The sequence below is a fragment of the Nerophis ophidion genome, linkage group LG06, assembly GCF_033978795.1.
Source record: "Nerophis ophidion isolate RoL-2023_Sa linkage group LG06, RoL_Noph_v1.0, whole genome shotgun sequence".
NCBI classification, from domain to species: domain Eukaryota; kingdom Metazoa; phylum Chordata; class Actinopteri; order Syngnathiformes; family Syngnathidae; genus Nerophis; species Nerophis ophidion.
Window position 1 is genome coordinate 73,269,726 of NC_084616.1, and position 16,287 is coordinate 73,286,012.

Genomic DNA, 16,287 nt, shown 5'->3' on the forward strand with positions numbered 1-16,287 from the left:
ACAACCTTAAAAATGATTTTAGGATTTTTTAAACACTTTTCCCCTTTTAAATTCCTTCCTCTTCTTTCCTGACAATTTAAATCAATGTTCGAGTAAATTTTATTTTTTTATTGTAAAAAATTGTAAAAAAATTCTGGCAAATCTAGAAAATCTGTAGAATCAAATTTAAATCTTATTTCAAAGCCTCTCGAATTTCTTTTAAAATTTTTGTTCTGAAAAATCTAGAAGAAATAATGATTTGTTTTTGTTAGAAATATAGCTTGGTCCAATTTGAAAATCCAAGAAAATATTTTAAAGAGTATTTTTTTTTAATTTGCTTCTTATAACTTTCAGAAAAGACAATTTTAGAGAAAATATACAACCTTAAAAATGATTTTAGGATTTTTCAAACACGTTTCCCCTTTTAAATTCCTTCCTCTTCTTTCCTGACAATTTAAATCAATGTTTGAGTAAATTTCTATTTTTTTATTGTAAAAAAATTCTGGCAAATCTAGAAAATCTGTAGAATCAAATTTAAATGTTATTTCAAAGCCTCTCGGATTTCTTTTAAAATTTCTGTTCTGAAAAATCGAGAAGAAATAATGATTTGTTTTTGTTAGAAATATAGCTTGGTCCAATTTGAAAATCCAAGAAAATATTTTAAAGACTATTTTTTTTTACTTTGCTTCTTATAACATTCCGAAAAGACAACTTGAGAAAAAAATACAACCTTAAAAATTATTTTAGGATTTTTAAACACATATATCTTTTTACCTTTTAAATTCCTTCCTCTTCTTTCCTGACAATTTAAATCAATGTTTGAGTAATTTTTTTTTTGTAAAGAATAATAAATACATTTTCATTTAATTCTTCATTTTAGCTTCTGTTTTTTTGACAAAGAATATTTGTGAAATATTTCTTCAAACTTATGATTAAAATTAAAAAAAAAAAATCTGCAAATCTAGAAAATCTTTTGAATTTCTTTTAAAATTTCTGTTCTGAAAAATCGAGAAAAAATAATGATTTGTTTTTGTTAGAAATATAGCTTGGTCCAATTTGAAAATCCAAGAAAATATTTTAAAGACTATTTTTTTTTACTTTGCTTCTTATAACTTTCAGAAAAGACAATTTTAGAGAAAAAATACAACCTTAAAAATGATTTTAGGATTTTTTAAACACTTTTCCCCTTTTAAATTCCTTCCTCTTCTTTCCTGACAATTTAAATCCATGTTTGAGTATTTTTTATTTTTTTATTGTAAAGAATAATAAATACATTTTCATTTAATTCTTCATTTTAGCTTCTGTTTTTTTGACAAAGAATATTTGTGAAATATTTCTTCAAACTTATGATTAAAATTAAAAAAAAAAAAATCTGCAAATCTAGAAAATCTTTTGAATTTCTTTTAAAATTTTTGTTCTGAAAAATCTAGAAGAAATAATGATTTGTCTTTGTTAGAAATATAGCTTGGTCCAATTTGTTATATATTCTAACAAAGTGTAGATTGGATTTTAACCTATTTAAAACATGTCATCAAAATTCTAAAATTATTTTAATCAGGAAAAATCACCAATGATAAATGCCTTCCTCTTCTTTCCTGACAATTTAAATCAATGTTCAAGTAATTATTTATTTTATCGTAAAGAATAATAAATAAATTTGAATTTAATTATTCATTTTAGCGTCTGTTTTTTCGACGAAGAATATTTGTGAAATATTTCTGCAAACTTATTATGATTAAAATTCCCAAAAAATATTCTGGCAAATCTAGAAAATCTTTAGAATCAAATTTAAATCTTATTTCAAAGTCTTTTGAATTTCTTTTAAAATTTTTCTTCTGGAAAATCTAAAATAAATAATGATTTGTCTCTGTCAGAAATATAGCTTGGTCCAATTTGTTATATATTCTAACAAAGTGTAGATTGGATGTTAACCTACTTAAAACATGTCATCAAAATTCTAAAATTATTTTAATCAGGAAAAATCACTAATGATGTTCCATAATTTCTTCTTTTTTTTTTTTTTTCAAAAAGATTCGAATTAGCTAGTTTTTCTCTTCATATCTTTCGGTTGAGTATTGAATTTTAAAGAGTCGAAATTGAAGATAAATCATGTTTCAAAATTTAAATTTTTTTCGTGTTTTCTCCTCTTTTAAACCGTTCAATTAAGTGTTTTTTCGTCATTTATTCTCTACAAAAAAACCTTCCGTAAAAGGAAAAAAAATATACGACAGAATGACAGACAGAAATACCCTTTTTTTTATATATATATATAGATTTATTTATTAAAGATAAATTGAGCAAATTGGCTATTTCTGGCAATTTATTTAAGTGTGTATCAAACTGGTAGCCCTTGGCATTAATCAGTACCCAAGAAGTAGCTCTTGGTTTCAAAAAGGTTGGTGACCCCTGAGCTACAGTAATTAGTTACCACATTTTCCAGACTATAAGGCACACTCAGAGGTGGGTAGTAACGCGCTACATTTACTCCGTTACATCTACTTTAGTAACTTTCGGGATAAATTGTACTTCTAAAAGTAGTTTTAATGCAACATACTTTTACTTGAGTATATTTATAGAGAAGAAACACTACTTTTACTGCACTCCATTTATCTACAATCAGCTCGCTACTGATTTTTATCGATCTGTTAATGCACACTTTATGTTTGTTTTGGTTTGTCAGACAGACCTTCAAAGTAGGATCTATCACATGCCTGCGTTTCACCAATCAAATGCAGTCACTGCTGACGTTTGACTGCGTTTCACCAATCAAACAGAGCCAGGCGGTCACATGATTAACTGCACAATTTTTTTATTTTTTTTTATAAACCTTTAATAATTTCTACATTTACAAACCCCGTTTCCATATGAGTTTGGAAATTGTGTTAGATGTAAATATAAACGGAATAGAACAATTTGCAAATCATTTTCAACCCATATTCAGTTGAATATGCTACAAAGACAACATATTTGATGTTCAAACTGATAAAACAATTTTTTTTTTTGCAAAATATCATTAACTTTAGAATTTGATGCCAGCAACACGTGACAAAGAAGTTGGGAAACGTGGCAATAAATACTGATAAAGTTGAGGAATGCTCATCAAACACTTATTTGGAACATCCCACAGGTGTGCAGGCTAATTGGGAACAGGTGGGTGCCATGATTGGGTATAAAAACATCTTCCCCAAAAAATGCTCAGTCTTTCACAAGAAAGGATGGGGCGAGGTACACCCCTTTGTCCACAACTGCGTGAGCAAATAGTCAAACAGTTTAAGAACAACGTTTCTCAAAGTGCAATTGCAAGAAATTTAGGGATTTCAACATCTACGGTCCGTAATATATTCAAAAGGTTCAGAGAATCTGGAAAAATCACTCCACATAAGCGGCATGGCCGGAAACTAACATTGAATGACCGTGACCTTCGATCCCTCAGACGGCACTGTATCAAAAACCGACATCAATCTCTAAAGGATATCACCACATGGGCTCAGGAACATTTCAGAAAACCACTGTCACTAAATACAGTTTGTCGCTACATCTGTAAGTGCAAGTTAAAGCTCTACTATGCAAAGCGAAAGCTGTTTATCAACAACATCCAGAAACGCCGCCGGCTTCTCTGGGCCCGAGATCATCTAAGATGGACTGATGTAAAGTGGCAAAATGTTCTGTGGTCTGACAAGTCCACATTTCAAATAGTTTTTTGGAAATATTCAACATCGTCTCATCCGGACCAAAGAGGAAGCGAACCATCCAGACTGTTATCGACGCAAAGTTCAAAAGCCAGCATCTGTGATGGTATGGGGGTGCATTAGTGCCCAAGGCATTGGTAACTTACACATCTGTGAAGGCACCATTAATGCTGAAAGGTACATACAGGTTTTGGAACAACATATGCTGCCATATAAGCGCCGTCTTTTTCATGGACGCCCCTGCTTATTTCAGCAAGACAATGCCAAGCCACATTCAGCACGTGTTACAACAGCGTGGCTTTGTAAAAAAAAGAGTGCGGGTACTTTTCTGGAGTCCAGACCTGTAAAACGTAAAATACGACAGTGGAGACCCCGGACAGTTGAAGGACTGAAGCTCTACATAAAACAAGAATGGGAAATAATTCCACTTTTAAAGCTTCAACAATTAGTTTCCTCGGTTCCCAAACTTTTAAAAGAAAAGGGCGATGTAACACAGTGGTTAACATGCCCTTTCCCAACTACTTCGGCACGTGTTGCAGCCATGAAATTCTAAAAAACAAATAAAGTTTATGAGTTTGAACATCAAATATCTTGTCTTTGTAGTGCATTCAACTGAATATGGGTTGAAAAGGATTTGTAAATTATTGTATTCCTTTTATGTTTACATCTAACACGATTTCCTAACTCATACGGAAACAGGGGTTTGTAGAGTGGCACTTTCCATCATTTTCAACAGACCGCATTGCAAAATGATTAAACCCCCGCTTCCTCCCACGCGAGAGCCACCCAGGAATGGGGCCAAACGAATCCCTTACAGTCGACTCGTGGAACAGAACAAGAGAGGCTGTTCTAATGAAAGCGCATACATGACAGGTGCGTGTATCAACACCCACGGGGGGGAGATACTGCTTTGATATCGCGCTGCAGCCGCGTGCAAACATACAGCGGGGAGCACAATGGGAAAGTGGAGATGAAATGTACCCGCGACCAAAGATGGTATCCTCATTTTATTAGCCTCCTCTGCTGATGTGCTCCAGCTTTATTTTGCAGCCTGCATCCTAATGAGGGAGTGTGAGACGGGAAGGGGGGTGGAGGGGATTGCGTAACGGCCCGTTACGTAACATGCACTTTGAGAGCGAGGCTGAGTTCTCGCCATAAAAGGAACACAGGGGGGCAAAAAAAATACATTGTACCCCATTATGGCGGCCCTTCTAATAAAAGCGTAAGTTGTTCGGGAGAGGAGGGGAGCACGGACCCCCGGCTTGTGTTGGATTAAAGACCCGGCATGGGTGGCATTGAGGCCGGGTGATTAAAGTCGATACAAACGGTCGGGGATGAAACGTCACGAACGGCGAAAGGACGCCTCAGCAGACGTCGGCTGATTAAAAGTCGGAACCCGCCGCCAATGTGCAGAGCTTGCCTGTGCGAGGTTTGATTTATTTCAGCTAAGCTCGTTAGGACAGCGTCAAATAAATCACGCTCTCGTTTGTTGGCGCCCGCCACCCTTTCGGAAAAGTGTTGTTTATTATGTGGATAATGCGGACAAAGTACAGGAGGTAGCAAAAATAAAGCACAGGTGAGGTTAAAATCCCGGTCAGGAGTAGTTGACGTTGACGCAGAAGGTCTCCTCCGTCTTCTCCTCCATGTTGTTGACGTAGACCAGGATCTCCGCTGCGCCGGGACTCCGGCTGGGGGCAAAGCGGAGCCCGATGGTGGTACTCTCTCCGCCGTCAATCTGAGCATTCAACAACAACAACAACAACAACGCTCTCGTCAAACCATTTGAACAGAAAAAAGGGCACAGATGACAATGGTGTCAGAAGTGGGATCTTACACATTTCTTCTTTTTTTTCACGCATTTATCCTGGGTAATCCCTGTGACTATCAGTAGCGTATCTACATAGATTCCAGATACAATGTGGCAAATGGTGTCAGAAGTGGGATTCGATAATAAACATGTTTTGATTGATTGATTGAGACTTTTTTCATTAGATTGCATTACATATTCCGTACTATTGACCACTAAATGGTAACACCCGAATAAGTTTTTTAACTTGTTTCAGTCGGGGTCCACGTTAATCGATTCAAGGTAAAAAAAAAAACAAATTATAACATATGCCTTGTGTGCCCCTATACTCTTGTTTCTATGGTGCATTATTGAAAAAAAAATCTTAAAGGAAATGTGTTGAATACTTTTGGCTAGCAGAGCATTTGAACAGAGAAAATGGCACAGATGACAATGGTGTCAGAAGTGGGATCTTACATCTTTCTTCTTTTTTTTCACGCATTTATCCTGGGTAATCCCTGTGACTATCAGTAGCGTATCTACATAGATTCCAGATACAATGTGGCAAATGGTGTCAGAAGTGGGATTCGATAATAAACATGTTTTGATTGATTGATTGAGACTTTTTCCATTAGATTGCATTACATATTCTGTACTATTGACCACTAGATGGTAACACCCGAATAAGTTTTGCAACTTGTTTAAGTCGGGGTCCACGTTAATCAATACATGGTAAAAAATAAAATAACATATGCCCCTATACTCTTTCTTCTAAGGTGCATTATTGAAAAAAAATCTTAAATGAAATGTGTTGAATAAATTTGGCTAGCAGAGCATTTGAACAGAAAAAAGGGCACAGATGACAATGGTGTCAGAAGTGGGATCTTACTTATTTCTTCTTTTTTTTCACGCATTTATCCTGAGTAATCCCGGTGACTATCAGTAGCGTATCTACATAGATTCCAGATACAATTTGGCAAATGGTGTCAGAAGTGGGATTCAATAATAGACATGTTTTGATTGATTGATTGAGACTTTTTCCATTAGATTGCATTACATATTCCGTACTATTGACCACTAAATGGTAACACCCGAATAAGTTTTTTAACTTGTTTAAGTCGGGGTCCACGTTAATCAATACTTGGTAAAAAATAAAACAACATATGCCCCTATACTCTTGTTTCTATGGTGCATTATTGACAAAAAAAATCTTGAATGAAATGTGTTGAATAATTGTGGCTAGCAGAAATTTGAAAAGAAAAAAGGGCACAGATGACAATGGTGTCAGAAGTGGGATCTTAGTTATTTCTTCTTTTTTTTCACGCATTTATCCTGGTTAATCCCTGTGACTATTAGTAGCGTATCTACATAGATTCCAGATACAATGTGGCAAATGGTGTCAGAAGTGGGATTCGATAATAAACATGTTTTGATTGATTGATTGAGACTTTTTTCATTAGATTGCATTACATATTCCGTACAATTGACCACTAAATGGTAACACCCGAATAAGTTTTTTTAACTTGTTTCAGTCGGGGTCCACGTGAATCGATTCAAGGTAAAAAAAAACAAATTATAACATATGCCTTGTGTGCCCCTATACTCTTGTTTCTATGGTGCATTATTGAAAAAAAAATCTTAAAGGAAATGTGTTGAATAATTTTGGCTAGCAGAGCATTTGAACAGAGAAAATGGCACAGATGACAATGGTGTCAGAAGTGGGATCTTACATCTTTCTTCTTTTTTTTCACGCATTTATCCTGGTTAATCCTTGTGACTATCAGTAGCGTAACTACATAGATTCCAGATACAATGTGGCAAATGGTGTCAGAAGTGGGATTCGATAATAAACATGTTTTGATTGATTGATTGAGACTTTTTCCATTAGATTGCATTACATATTCTGTACTATTGACCACTAAATGGTAACACCCGAATAAGTTTTGCAACTTGTTTAAGTCGGGGTCCACGTTAATCAATACATGGTAAAAAATAAAATAACATATGCCCCTATACTCTTGTTTCTATGGTGCATTATTGAAAAAAAAAATCTTAAATGAAATGTGTTGAATAAATTTGGCTAGCAGAGCATTTGAACGGAAAAAAGGGCACAGATGACAATGGTGTCAGAAGTGGGATCTTACATCTTTCTTCTTTTTTTTCACGCATTTATCCTGGGTAATCCCTGTGACTATCAGTAGCGTATCTACATAGATTCCAGATACAATGTGGCAAATGGTGTCAGAAGTGGGATTCGATAATAAACATGTTTTGATTGATTGATTGAGACTTTTTTCATTAGATTGCATTACATATTCTGTACTATTGACCACTAAATGGTAACACCCGAATAAGTTTTTTAACTTGTTTCAGTCGGGGTCCACGTTAATCGATTCAAGGTAAAAAAAAAACAAATTATAACATATGCCTTGTGTGCCCCTATACTCTTGTTTCTATGGTGCATTATTGACAAAAAAAATCTTGAATGAAATGTGTTGAATAATTTTGGCTAGCAGAGCATTTGAACAGAGAAAATGGCACAGATGACAATGGTGTCAGAAGTGGGATCTTACATCTTTCTTCTTTTTTTTCACGCATTTATCCTGGGTAATCCCTGTGACTATCAGTAGCGTATCTACATAGATTCCAGATACAATGTGGCAAATGGTGTCAGAAGTGGGATTCGATAATAAACATGTTTTGATTGATTGATTGAGACTTTTTCCATTAGATTGCATTACATATTCTGTACTATTGACCACTAAATGGTAACACCCAAATACGTTTTGCAACTTGTTTAAGTCGGGGTCCACGTTAATCAATACATGGTAAAAAATAAAATAACATATGTCCCTATACTCTTGTTTCTATGGTGCATTATTGAAAAAAAAAATCTTAAATGAAATGTGTTGAATAAATTTGGCTAGCAGAGCATTTGAACGGAAAAAAGGGCACAGATGACAATGGTGTCAGAAGTGGGATCTTACATCTTTCTTCTTTTTTTTCACGCATTTATCCTGGGTAATCCCTGTGACTATCAGTAGCGTATCTACATAGATTCCAGATACAATGTGGCAAATGGTGTCAGAAGTGGGATTCGATAATAAACATGTTTTGATTGATTGATTGAGACTTTTTCCATTAGATTGCATTACATATTCTGTACTATTGACCACTAAATGGTAACACCCGAATAAGTTTTGCAACTTGTTTAAGTCGGGGTCCACGTTAATCAATACATGGTAAAAAATAAAATAACATATGCCCCTATACTCTTGTTTCTATGGTGCATTATTGAAAAAAAAATCTTAAAGGAAATGTGTTGAATAATTTTGGCTAGCAGAGCATTTGAACAGAGAAAATGGCACGGATGACAATGGTGTCAGAAGTGGGATCTTACATCTTTCTTCTTTTTTTTCACGCATTTATCCTGGGTAATCCTTGTGACTATCAGTAGCGTAACTACATAGATTCCAGATACAATGTGGCAAATGGTGTCAGAAGTGGCATTCGATAATAAACATGTTTTGATTGATTGATTGAGACTTTTTTCATTAGATTGCATTACATATTCCGTACTATTGACCACTAAATGGTAACACCCGAATACGTTTTTTAACTTGTTTCAGTCGGGGTCCATGTTAATCGATTCAAGGTAAAAAAAAACAAATTATAACATATGCCTTGTGTGCCCCTATACTCTTGTTTCTATGGTGCATTATTGACAAAAAAATTCTTGAATGAAATGTGTTGAATAATTGTGGCTAGCAGATATTTGAACAGAAAAAAGGGCACAGATGACAATGGTGTCAGAAGTGGGATCTTACATCTTTCTTCTTTTTTTTCACGCATTTATCCTGGGTAATCCCTGTGACTATCAGTAGCGTATCTACATAGATTCCAGATACAATGTGGCAAATGGTGTCAGAAGTGGGATTCGATAATAAACATGTTTTGATTGATTGATTGAGACTTTTTTCATTAGATTGCATTACATATTCCGTACTATTGACCACTAAATGGTAACACCCGAATAAGTTTTTTAACTTGTTTCAGTCGGGGTCCACGTTAATCGATTCAAGGTAAAAAAAAACCAAATTATAACATATGCCTTGTGTGCCCCTATACTCTTGTTTCTATGGTGCATTATTGAAAAAAATATCTTAAAGGAAATGTGTTGAATAATTTTGGCTAGCAGAGCATTTGAACAGAGAAAATGGCACAGATGACAATGGTGTCAGAAGTGGGATCTTACATCTTTCTTCTTTTTTTTTCACGCATTTATCCTGGGTAATCCCTGTGACTATCAGTAGCGTATCTACATAGATTCCAGATACAATGTGGCAAATGGTGTCAGAAGTGGGATTCGATAATAAACATGTTTTGATTGATTGATTGAGACTTTTTCCATTAGATTGCATTACATATTCTGTACTATTGACCACTAAATGGTAACACCCGAATAAGTTTTGCAACTTGTTTAAGTCGGGGTCCACGTTAATCAATACATGGTAAAAAATAAAATAACATATGCCCCTATACTCTTGTTTCTATGGTGCATTATTGAAAAAAAAAATCTTAAATGAAATGTGTTGAATAATTGTGGCTAGCAGAGATTTGAACAGAAAAAAGGGCACAGATGACAATGGTGTCAGAAGTGGGATATTACATCTTTCTTCTTTTTTTTCCACGCATTTATCCTGGGTAATACCTGTGACTATCAGTAGCGTATCTACATAGATTCCAGATACAATGTGGCAAATGGTGTCAGAAGTGGGATTCGATAATAGACATGTTTTGATTGATTGATTGAGACTTTTATTATCATATTGCATTACATATTTTGTACAATTGACCACTAAATGGTAACACCCAAATATTGTGTCCTTAACTGTACCTAATGTATGTCAGGTTTTCAAAATGAAAGGTGGTTAATGGTGTCAGAAGAGGGATCCACTTCTGATTTCCGATTTGCCTCTTATAATATGCATGAAAACTTAATTACCTTTGTGGCCTTAACTGTACCAAATATGCCAATATTTAAAATACAATGTAGCAAATGGTGTTAGAAGTGGGATCAACTTGTAACTTCCAATGCATTTATACTTGATAATCTCTGTGGCCCCAGTCATTGTAGCCTTAACTGTACCTAATGTATGTCAGGTGTTCAAAATGAAAGGTGGTTAATGGTGTCAGAAGAGGGATCCACTTTTGACTTCCGATTCGCCTCTTATTATATGCATGAATACTTAATAACCCTTCTGACCTTAACTATACCAAATACGCCAATATTCTAAACAAAATGAGGTAAATGGTGTCAGAAGCGGCATCATCTTGTAACTTCCAATGTGGCTTTTGTTACATGCATTTATACTTGATCATCTCTGTGGCCCCAAATATTGTGTCCTTAACTGTACCTAATGTATGTCAGGTGTTCAAAATGAAAGGTGGTTAATGGTGTCAGAAGAGGGATCCACTTCTGACTTCCGATTTGCCTCTTATTATATGCATGAAAACTTAATTACCTTTATGGCCTTAACTGTACCAAATATGCCAATATTTAAAATACAATATAGCAAATGGTGTTAGAAGTGGGATCAACTTGTAACTTCTAATGCATTTATATTTGATAATCTCCGTGGCCCCAAATATTGTGGCCTTAAGTGTGACTAATATATTTCAGGTGTTCAAAATGAAAGGTGGTTAATGGTGTCAGAAGAGGGATCCACTTTTGACTTTCGATTCGCCTCTTATTATATGCATGAATACTTAATAACCCTTGTGACCTTAACTATACCAAATACGCCAGTATTCTAAACAAAATTTGGCAAATGGTGTCAGAGGTGGGATCAACTTGTAACTTTCAATGTGGCTTTTAATACATGCATTTATACTTGATCATCTCTGTGGCCCCAAATATTGTGTCCTTAACTGTACCTAATGTATGTCAGGTTTGCAAAATGAAAGGTGGTTAATGGTGTCAGAAGAGGGATCCACTTCTGATTTCCGATTTGCCTCTTATAATATGCATGAAAACTTAATTACCTTTGTGGCCTTAACTGTACCAAATATGCCAATATTTAAAATACAATATAGCAAATGGTGTTAGAAGTGGGATCAACTTGTAATTTCCAATGCATTTATACTTGATAATCTCTGTGGCCCTAGTCATTGTAGCCTTAACTGTACCTAATGTATGTCAGGTGTTCAAAATGAAAGGTGGTTAATGGTGTCAGGAGAGGGATCCACTTTTGACTTCCGATTCGCCTCTTAATATATGCATGAATACTTAATAACCCTTCTGACCTTAACTATACCAAATACGCCAATATTCTAAACAAAATGTGGCAAATGGTGTCAGAAGCGGCATCATCTTGTAACTTCCAATGTGGCTTTTGTTACATGCATTTATACTTGATCATCTCTGTGGCCCCAAATATTGTGTCCTTAACTGTACCTAATGTATGTCAGGTGTTCAAAATGAAAGGTGGTTAATGGTGTCAGAAGAGGGATCCACTTCTGACTTCCGATTTGCCTCTTATTATATGCATGAAAACTTAATTACCTTTATGGCCTTAACTGTACCAAATATGCCAATATTTAAAATACAATATAGCAAATGGTGTTAGAAGTGGGATCAACTTGTAACTTCTAATGCATTTATACTTGATAATCTCCGTGGCCCCAAATATTGTGGCCTTAAGTGTGACTAATATATTTCAGGTGTTCAAAATGAAAGGTGGTTAATGGTGTCAGAAGAGGGATCCACTTTTGACTTTCGATTCGCCTCTTATTATATGCATGAATACTTAATAACCCTTGTGACCTTAACTATACCAAATACGCCAGTATTCTAAACAAAATTTGGCAAATGGTGTCAGAGGTGGGATCAACTTGTAACTTTCAATGTGGCTTTTAATACATGCATTTATACTTGATCATCTCTGTGGCCCCAAATATTGTGTCCTTAACTGTACCTAATGTATGTCAGGTGTTCAAAATGAAAGGTGGTTAATGGTGTCAGAAGAGGGATCCACTTCTGACTTCCGATTTGCCTCTTATTATATGCATGAAAACTTAATTACCTTTATGGCCTTAACTGTACCAAATATGCCAATATTTAAAATACAATATAGCAAATGGTGTTAGAAGTGGGATCAACTTGTAACTTCTAATGCATTTATACTTGATAATCTCCGTGGCCCCAAATATTGTGGCCTTAAGTGTGACTAATATATTTCAGGTGTTCAAAATGAAAGGTGGTTAATGGTGTCAGAAGAGGGATCCACTTTTGACTTTCGATTCGCCTCTTATTATATGCATGAATACTTAATAACCCTTGTGACCTTAACTATACCAAATACGCCAGTATTCCAAACAAAATTTGGCAAATGGTGTCAGAGGTGGGATCAACTTGTAACTTTCAATGTGGCTTTTAATACATGCATTTATACTTGATCATCTCTGTGGCCCCAAATATTGTGTCCTTAACTGTACCTAATGTATGTCAGGTTTGCAAAATGAAAGGTGGTTAATGGTGTCAGAAGAGGGATCCACTTCTGATTTCCGATTTACCTCTTATAATATGCATGAAAACTTAATTACCTTTGTGGCCTTAACTGTACCAAATATGCCAGTATTTAAAATACAATGTAGCAAATGGTGTTAGAAGTGGGATCAACTTGTAACTTCCAATGCATTTATACATGATAATCTCTGTGGCCCCAAATATTGTGGCCTTAACTGTGACTAATTTTTGTTAGGTGTTCAAAATGAAAGGTGGTTAATGGTGTCAGAAGAGGGATCCACTTTTGACTTTCGATTCGCCTCTTATTATATGCATGAATACTTAATAACCCTTGTGACCTTAGCTATACCAAATACGCCAGTATTCTAAACAAAATTTGGCAAATGGTGTCAGAGGTGGGATCAACTTGTAACTTTCAATGTGGCTTTTAATACATGCATTTATACTTGATCATCTCTGTGGCCCCAAATATTGTGTCCTTAACTGTACCTAATGTATGTCAGGTTTGCAAAATGAAAGGTGGTTAATGGTGTCAGAAGAGGGATCCACTTCTGATTTCCGATTTACCTCTTATAATATGCATGAAAACTTAATTACCTTTGTGGCCTTAACTGTACCAAATATGCCAGTATTTAAAATACAATGTAGCAAATGGTGTTAGAAGTGGGATCAACTTGTAACTTCCAATGCATTTATACATGATAATCTCTGTGGCCCCAAATATTGTGGCCTTAACTGTGACTAATGTATGTTAGGTGTTCAAAATGAAAGGTGGTTAATGGTGTCAGAAGAGGGATCCACTTTTGACTTTCGATTCGCCTCTTATTATATGCATGAATACCTAATAATCCTTGTGACCTTAACTATACCAAATACGCCAGTATTCTAAACAAAATTTGGCAAATGGTGTCAGAAGTGGGATCAACTTGTAACTTTCAATGTGGCTTTTAATACATGCATTTATACTTGATCATCTCTGTGGCCCCAAATATTGTGGCTTTAACTGCTACTAATGTATGGCATGTGTTCAAAATGAAAGGCGGTTAATGGTGTCAGAAGAGGGATCCAATTCTGACTTCCGATTTGCCTGTTATTATATGCATGAATACTCAATAACCATTATGACCTTAACTATACCAAATATGCCAATATTCCAAGTAAAATGTAGCAAATGGTGTCAGAATTGGGATCAACTTGTAACTTCCAATGCATTTATACTTGATCATCTCTGTGGCCCCAAATATTCTGGCTTTAACTGTACCTAATGTATGTTAGGTTTTCAACATGACAGGTGGTTATTGGTGTCAGAAGAGGGATCCACTTCTGACTTGCGATTTGCCTCTTAATATATGCATGAATACTTAATAACCCGTGTGACCTTAACTGTACCAAATATGCCAATATTCCAAATAAAATGTGGTAAATGGTGTCAGAAGTGGGATCAACTTGTAACTTCCAATGAATTTATACTTGATCATCTCCGTGGCCCCAAATATCGTGGCCTTAACTGTACCTAATGTATGTTAAGTTTTCAACATGACAGGTGGTTATTGGTGTCAGAAGAGGGATCCACTTCTGACTTCCGATATGCCTCTTAATATATGCATGAATACTTAACAACCCGTGTGACCTTAACTGTACCAAATATGCAAATATTCCAAATAAAATGTGGCAAATGGTGTCAGAAGGGGGATCAATTGTAACTTCCAATGTGGCTTTTTTTTTTACATGCATTCATACTTGATAATCTCTGTGGCCCCAAATATTCTTGCCTTAACTGCTACTAATGTATGTTAGGTGTTCAAAATGAAAGGTGGTTAATGGTGTCAGAAGAGGGATCCAATTCTGACTTCCGATTTGCCTGTTATTATATGCATGAATACTCAATAACCATTATGACCTTAACTATACCAAATACCCCAATATTCTAAACAACATGTGGCAAATGGTGTCAGAAGTGGGATCAACTTGTAACTTCCAATGAATTTATACTTGATCATCTCTGTGGCCCCAAATATTCTGGCTTTAACCGTACCTAATGTATGTTAAGTTTTCAACATGACAGGTGGTTATTGGTGTCAGAAGAGGGATCCACTTCTGACTTCCAATTTGCCTCTTAATATATGCATGAATACTTAGTAACCCTTGTGACCTAAAAGGCCTACTGAAACCCACTACTAGCGACCACACAGTCTGATAGTTTATATATCAATGATGAAATCTAAACATTGCAACACATGCCAATACGGCCTTTTTACTTGACTAAATTGAAATTTGAAATTTCCCGGGAGTTTCTTGTTGAAAACGTAGCGGAATGATCACGTGTACACGTGACGTCACGGACTGTAAGGGAATATGAGCGCTGCACACACACACAGCTAAAAGTCGTCTGCTTTAACCGCATAATTACACAGTATTCTGGACATCTGTGTTGCTGAATCTTTTGCAATTTGTTCAATTAATAATGGAGAAGTCAAAGTAGAAAGATGGAGGTGGGAAGCTTTAGCCTTTAGCCACACAAACACATGGTGATTCCTTGTTTAAAATTCCCGGAGGTGAAGCTTTCCTATGGATCAGAGCGGTCAAGCGAACATGGATCCCGACCAAATGTCAACCAGCAGTTTTCGGTGAGAAAATTGTGGTAAAAATTCGCCACTTACCGGAAATCAGCTGAGCTTGTGCCGTCCATACAGCTGCCGTCGACATCCCTAAGACACTAGCATCAAGATACCCATGGACACACACCTCCGACTATCAGGTAATATTAAACTCACTAGCAACACAATAGAAAGATAAGGGATTCCCCAAAATTATCCTAGTAAATGTGTCTAAAAACATCTGAATCCATCCCAATGCAATCGCCTTTTTTTTTCTTTTCCCTAGTCCATCGCTATCAATATCCCCAAACACGAATCTTTCATTCTTGCTCAAATTGATAGGGAAATTGTCGTTTTTCGGTCCGAATAGATCTTTTTGTTAGAGGCTCCCATTAAAAACAATGTGAGGATGTGAGGAGCCCTCACACGGGTGAGATCATCGTCTGCGACTTCTTATTAGCGATCAAAAGTTGCGAACTTTATCGTCGATGTTCTCTACTAAATCCTTTCAGCAAAAAATATGGCAGTATCGTGAAATTATCAAGTATGACACATAAAATGGACCTGCTATCCCCGTTTAAATAAGAAAATCTCATTTCAGTCGGCCTTTAAGTATACCAAATATGCCAATATTCCAAATAAAATGTGGCAAATGGTGTCAGAAGTGGGATCCAATGACAATGGCCCGTGCCAGAATCTTGTATATGA

The 16,287-nt window shown here is 35.6% G+C and overlaps 1 protein-coding gene across 2 annotated transcripts in view; it reads right to left on the reverse strand.

The window, feature by feature from the left end:
* Positions 1-5,153: 5,153 nt before the first annotated feature.
* The window catches only part of nphp4 (nephronophthisis 4), a 520,514-nt gene continuing 509,380 nt past the window's right edge, over positions 5,154-16,287 (reverse strand). For both annotated transcript variants that reach the window (XM_061904800.1, XM_061904799.1), the window contains one exon: positions 5,154-5,403. In XM_061904800.1, the coding sequence (XP_061760784.1) occupies positions 5,263-5,403 (141 nt within the window). In that variant the 3' untranslated portion in view covers positions 5,154-5,262. The remainder of the gene's footprint in view (positions 5,404-16,287) is intronic.